General features: G+C 42.0%; 1 protein-coding gene across 1 annotated transcript; it reads right to left on the bottom strand.

Moving 5' to 3' along the window:
• Positions 1–5,394: 5,394 nt before the first annotated feature.
• Positions 5,395–6,806, bottom strand: LOC103463036 (E3 ubiquitin-protein ligase TRIM21-like; the record flags this gene model as incomplete). Its single annotated transcript, XM_017303881.1, has 1 exon — positions 5,395–6,806. A coding segment is annotated over one exon (735 nt), but the record flags the coding sequence as incomplete, so codon positions are not given.
• Position 6,807: the final 1 nt, after the last annotated feature.

Below are 6,807 nucleotides of genomic sequence, written 5' to 3'. Positions count from 1 at the left end.
GTTTGACACCAATTTTGTTTGATTTGAAGAAGGTGGGGGAGGATGGGGGGGGGGCAGCTTCACTCAGGTGACCAGGAGTCATTTCTCCTGCTAGTGCTGTCAGGAGAAATGAATGTTTGTTTTGGTTTCATTTACCCAGAATGCCTTGCTCTGTAGACCTCTTCCTGCTCTTGGAGCGGCCTGCAGTTTGCTTGGTGTTCACATCTGCTTTGGAACTGCACCAGAGTTCACTTCAGCCAAACTGAGACCGAGGTTTGCAGTCGGACTAGAGTTCACTTTTTGGTTGATTACACATCCAGACGTCCCCGAAAGAACCGAAGTTTCTAGGTAAACAAAGTAGAGTTCAGTTAAAGTGGACTAAACGGAGCAGGTGGGAATGCACCCTGAACGAAGCTGTACTTTGTTTTCACCCTGACACTCTGGAACCGGCTCTGTTGACAGCGAATAGCCCGGCCGGAGCGCAGTAACCAGCAGCAACAAGCACAGAGTCAAAGCCCCGGATAAATATCCTCATTATGTTAAAGAAATATTCCATTTCAGTGGTGAATGTGTCCGCTCAGCCTCCCAGCCGCCACATATCAGCCCAGAACAACTCCCATCAAAATTACCATGTAAATTACGGGCTTACAAACCGCAGCGGAGCCGTGTTTTCATGATTGAACAGGCATATCTTTATTAAATAAACACATAAAGAGAGTGTGATGTGAGCTCATGAATGCAGAGGTAGAAACACTGCAGGAGAAAAATGTAAATGAGCTGAAGGTGTGTCGGTGTTTACAGCGAGGCGATGTGTGTTGTGCCGCTGCCGCTACAAAACACGCCACAGATTTATGCCTCTGAGGGAAACCATTAGCGGGCTTCCATTTCAGCTTCCACCGCGCTTTCTGAAAAGGCTAAACAGACATGGAAATATGAGTGAAACTCACTGAAAGGCTGAAATGTAGTTGTATAGTTTACCAGAGGGGAAAACAACGTGGTGAGAGTTAGGTGGGAGAATGTAATTAAAGGGTAAATGATGCATCAGATGGGATAGTTAAAGAAAAGCTCTAACTCCAGAAAGAGACTGAAAGCTCCGTCTGGGTTCAGCTGCAGGATTTGGTCTGAAGTAATGAGGATGTTGATCTGGTCAAGAAGCTCCAGCACTCGTTTCCTGTCACCAGGATCTAATTTCTGCAAGGCGAGCTGCTTTCTGATCCTTCCACCGCCATGCTTACCAGCTAGCCCTGTTTTTAGGTTTGAAAGCCTCACCTGAACTCAGAGTTGGTTTTCAGTGGAAGTGAGAATCCAGTCCAACGAACCGCGGAGCAGAACCAACAACCGGGCCGAGGCCTGATAGTTAGACCGTCTCAATCTGCAGTTTGCTTCTGGTGTGAATTCAGACCAGACTCTGAATCATGAGGCTTTTTGGACTTCATCAGCCACGGTAGCTGGGCATTCTGGTAAAAATGAGCTTTTCTTTGATGCTAATGCTGCATGGATGCTACAAACAATTACATTTGTATGCTTTGAAGTTTGCTCCAGTTTTAGAGGAAACTTTGTTTATGACACAGTAATATAAAGAATGACATGAATTCAAATCAGATTTGATCAAATCAACAAATAGACCAGGAGGGAGAAGGAATGAGTCGGTTTCTAAGCTAGCAGTTTATTAATTTGCTTCCACAGATAAATTAGCTGGTCTTACAGTAGAAGCTCTGGCTGCTCTGGCAAAAACAACTTGTGAAACTTCACTCTGTTCGATACTCTGACATCCGTCATGGCGCTGCAGCGTGATCAGTGATGTAGCTGCACAGGGTCAATAAATGCATACATTCACGCCACACTTTTCAGATCACAGAGATCATCTTCTCTTTTCAGTCCTGCAGCTGTTTGTGTTGCTCCGTCACATAAAGTACCATTTGCGCTGTATCTGTCTGACCTCACAGGATCAGAGGTTTCCTCTCTGTGATCCATCCTGACACCCGGCCCGTCGCTCCTGGCCCGGTTCGGTCCGGTCCGGCTGCAGGATCATTATCACGCCGAGTTTCCCTCTGCAGCCGCGCTGACTGACAGCTTCTCTACCTGCTCCGACATGGAGGTAACAGGAGCAGCTAATTATTTCATGAGCTCTTGACACTTCTGTCACCTCTCCGTCTTTCCCACGCTCGCTCTGGGACGGTGTTGTCAGTTTCCTGAAAGTCCCACAGAGTGAAGTTTGCGTCCTCCTCTTCCTCCTCTCGGCTCTTTCAGGAGTGAAGCAGCAATCTGTCTGCGAGGCAGAGATGGAGGATTTTTATTTCTTCTGACAGCCTCCAGTTTCTCTGGCCCAGTGTCAGTTTTCTCCTCTGTGAACTGGCAGAGCCGTGCGTCAAGTGTGTGTGTGTGTGTGTGTGTGTGTGTGTGTGTGTGTTTGTTTTCAGCGCGGCCAGCGGCTCTGCGCCGCGGCCTTAATGAGCCGTCTGCAGGCTGGCCACACCGGCCCACACGGCCTCAAACCCAGCAGACCGCATGCAGGACGGCAGACATGTTGGAGCTCAGATCTATAAAATGTAATAAAAGAATTAAGTCCATTATAGTGAATTCTTTGTTTTCATGGCCTGATTCACACCTGGTTTTTTGCTCCGTTCAGGTTTTTCTGTTTTTGAGATTTGTGATGCGTGTAGAAGCAGAGCAGTCAGGAAGCATATCGATGTAACACCAGTTACAATGAGAAACAGTCCCCGTATGTTGATGGATAACATTTATAAGTGCTGGTGAAACCACTGCAGACCAAACCACTGAAAGAAAGCACCGATGTTAACTCTGGAAAATGATGAATCTCTATAGTTTTATTCCCTGTGGAAGAATTTCTGTCCCGTCTTCATATAAGTTAATTTCTCTGAGGGAAACATCGACTAACAATGTTTTGCATGTGTAACGCTAATTAAGACTATAGGCGCCTGATTACGGCCAAACATAACAGGCAGTCAGAAAGGTTCGGCTGTGGAGCCTGTGTGTGTGAATAAAACACCATCAGACAGAAAGTAATAACAATAATATTTATAATAATAGTGATTTTCTGCGAGTATAACCAATAGACACAACAAGAAAAAAACAAAACAACAAACCCTGATGACACCCAAGAGTTTTTTTTTCTATTTTAAGTCCATTTGTGAATCCAGGGTGATTAATGGTCCATCAATCAATGATCCGACTGTTTTAGTCCATCATCCAATTCAAATACGTCCAGAATCAGTAAAGTAGTTTGGTTCAATAAAGCTCACCATCCTGTGTTGAAACAGGGGGTGGAAAAAAAACCCTGACCTAAACAAGGTCATAAATAAAAATAAAAACAAATGAGCATTCACATTTAAACGGGGTTAAACTGTTATCCAAAATAACTAAACATTCAATAATTAAAAAAAATATATAGCTATATTCCATAGAGAATTTCTCAGGAATCTTTCAAATGAATTTCAAGTCAAAGATGACATTAATGTTACAGATCTGAATAAATTACAGGTCAAATTAAAGTGCACTTTCAAGTACACTTCAGTATTGTGTACTTGAAATCGACTTCAGTATTGTTTCAATAAACAATTGTTTTTCTTTTGTTTTGTTGCGCAACTCCAAAGAAATTAACCAAACCCAGATTAATATAGGCCGTCAACAAAATCAATGAAAAGTAACTAAAACTATCCTAAAAGGACAAATTTACAAAAATCAAAGGGCCTATTTAATATTTTGAGTTTATATCTTCTATTCGGCCACAAAATTAACAAAAGGAGAATGACCTTTTAATCAATAATACCATTTATCATGGTATTATTCATCATCTTGTCATGTTAGGTCAGCTGGCACAGGATTAAATCCATATGAATCATAGAGTAAAAGTACAGCAGAAAAAACAGGTGACTTCCTGTCGGAAGTGGGCGGGACTAAGGTGATGTTATCAATTGACCACCTAAATGTGATTAGGGCTGGTCAGTAGTGAGACATAGGAAGTCTTATGCAGCTGTGACATTGTATGTGGAAGTTATCACACGTTGATGTTTTATGGCAAATAGTCAAAGTTTGACATTTAGCCACGCCCACATGCTTTGATGTATGAAAAATCCTGTGATAACGTTTTACCTTCAACTTCTCAGGAGCGTGCTGACTGAGTTTGAAGACTGTATGTCAAAAGCTGTAGGAGGAGTTCGATCAGATGGGACATTTATAAAAAAAAAAGCAAATTGCGGCTTTGCTCCAAAATGGCCGACTTCCTGTTGGGTTTGGACCATTGCTCCAAGAGACATTTTGGTAGGTCCTGACACAGTACATATGAGTACCAAGTTTCATAATTCTAGTTAAAGCATGTCTTGGGGCTGATCATTTAAACTATTGTAGGGGGCGCTGTAGAGAAATTAGGCCACACCCATGAAAGATATTTATGGATTCCTGTTCACAAGTGGATAAGGATCCATCCCGGTGAGTTGGGTGCTTGGTTCAAAATTGTGGAATCTAGAGCCAAATGTATGGACATGGCGTTAAAGGTCACTTCGCCACGCCCACCTACTCCATCGAAAACAAACGGGGTTGGAATCCGTAACACACCAACATGTTTTCTGTCTGTCGACACAGTTTCATGTTGATTAGGTCAAAGGGGTCAGAAAGCGACCGTTCATAGTAAAACATGACACTTCCTGTTCTCAGGGGGCGTGGCCTAAGTGATGTCATAATTTCACCAATGGGTATTGTAGGGGACCCGATGATGATCAATCACTGAAAGTTTGGTGCCTCTGTGAGTTTTTGTGTAGGAGTTATGACAGTTTTGTGTTTCCTGGCAAATAGGTGAACTTTGACCCCAGGAAATCCCCCGTTAGCAGTCGCAAAAACGCAAACCTTTGATAACTTTTAATCGGCCATGCCTTATGAACCAACAGATCCAGGTTGAAGATGATCGATTGAAATCCCTAGGAGAAGTTCGATCAAATGCGAAGGGTGTAAACGGCCGTAAATGGCCAAAATGGGGTAAAAATCGGAACTTCAATCCAAAATGGCCGACTTCCTGTTTGACTTGCACTATGACATTAATTATATTTTCTGTGCGTCTTGGGGAACTCTACAAGTGAACCAAATTTCATGTCTCTACGATGAACTAAGATCATAGCAGAGGGAATTTTGAAAGTTGCTAGGTGGCGCCGTTGAGCCGTTTCTTTTGTGATTTCTGCGAATATGTTAAAATACGTAAATTTTACACAGGCTGTATGCGTCTGCCAAGATTGGTGAGTTTTTGAATATGATAAAGCCTCTAAAAAGGCACGTAAAAACGGTGAAAGAAAAAAAAAACAGCATGAAAACAATAGGCCTTCGCAGCACTTAGCTGCTCGGGTCTAAATATTATAAAATCAGCCACTTATGACCTGACAAGTGAATCACAGCAAGACCAACAGCTGAAGTAACTGCAAATTTAAACACTAAGAAACATTTTGATGAATGACCATGGCAAAATATAAGATTCCAATAATTGTCTTGTGGGTTGAATAACTTTGCATTTTTGTTTTTATGATGTAAATTATAATGAAATATGGGATACAAATAAACTTGAGTCAATTGATACTGTGGTGAAGCTGCGGCAGAAACACAGAGCTGCACCAAGTTCCAGTCATGCAGGTTTAAAGATTAATATGACCTCAGAAATGAATAGAAAAAAGTAAATTTCACAATATAATATTTCTATTCATCAATCATTTCGTGTTACATTTGCACTCCTGATTTAAAAGTTCACATAAAACCACCATGAAGCAGAATTTAAAATGCTTTAAATGTTATTATTAAAAATCTGTTTTCATTTGATGAACAGGTTAAAACATTGTATGCAGATTTAAAACTGATCATCAATACAATAAGGAAAAGGAAACAAGATGAAACAATCAGTAGAACAATTAAATAAACTCTGAGCTTAAAACAATCTGACTTGACTTCATAACTAATCAGAAGCTGAAAATGTGAAGAAACTGAAGCAGAAAATAAGTGACACCCTCCTGAGGATGTTCCCAACCTCTCATCTCCACCAGCAGGAGATGATGAAGATTCATCTTAAAATCATCTTCATCAGATCAACGATCAGCCTAATAAACAGGACAGATTATCAGAGGTGCAGAATTTGTACCTGCATCATTATTACATGGACAGAAGAAAGGGTAGAGTTTCTCCTTGAAGCAGCAGCCAGTAAAGGAGTAGATCAGAGCTGCAGCATCTACATCATAAAAGGAGACCAGACCCTCCTCATAATCCACAAACACCCCGACCTTCTGAGGACCAGGATGGAGACGGAGACGGACTGGAAAGTCAGCACTAGCTTCATATTCATTTCCATTTCTTAACCAAATACTCCAGAAACCATCCTCAGGACTCAATGTAAGCTCTCCCTTCCTGCTGATGGATTCTCTGGCCACTCCTAAATCCCATTTAGTCTTTCCTTTAACCTGAACCTCAAAGTAAAATTTGCCTGAAGAGAAACTCTGCTGTCCTAAAATATTAACACACTTATCAAATCTCTCTGGATTGTCTGGAAGATTCTTTAGCTCATCTCCATGTTTCACCTGTTTTCCATCATCAGACAGGATGAGACTAGCATGAGCTGTATCAGGATCCAGAGTCACATCAACAGCAAACTGCTGGATCCTCTTCATCTCCATCAACTTCTTGATCATCACTTGGTTCTTCTTCTCCAGCTGAGTCAGAGCTCTCTCCACAGTCCCCTCATATGCTGGTGGATGAACTCTGACCTTTGTCCAGGTCTTGGTGGGTGGAGCATCTTTCAGGGAGGAGAAGCTTTGGAGGAGGTGGAGGGGATCTTCATCC

Source organism: Poecilia reticulata, linkage group LG3 (genome assembly GCF_000633615.1).
Source record: "Poecilia reticulata strain Guanapo linkage group LG3, Guppy_female_1.0+MT, whole genome shotgun sequence".
In the NCBI taxonomy this organism is placed as follows: Eukaryota; Metazoa; Chordata; class Actinopteri; order Cyprinodontiformes; family Poeciliidae; genus Poecilia; species Poecilia reticulata.
This window is presented reverse-complemented; position numbering and strand designations above follow the sequence as displayed.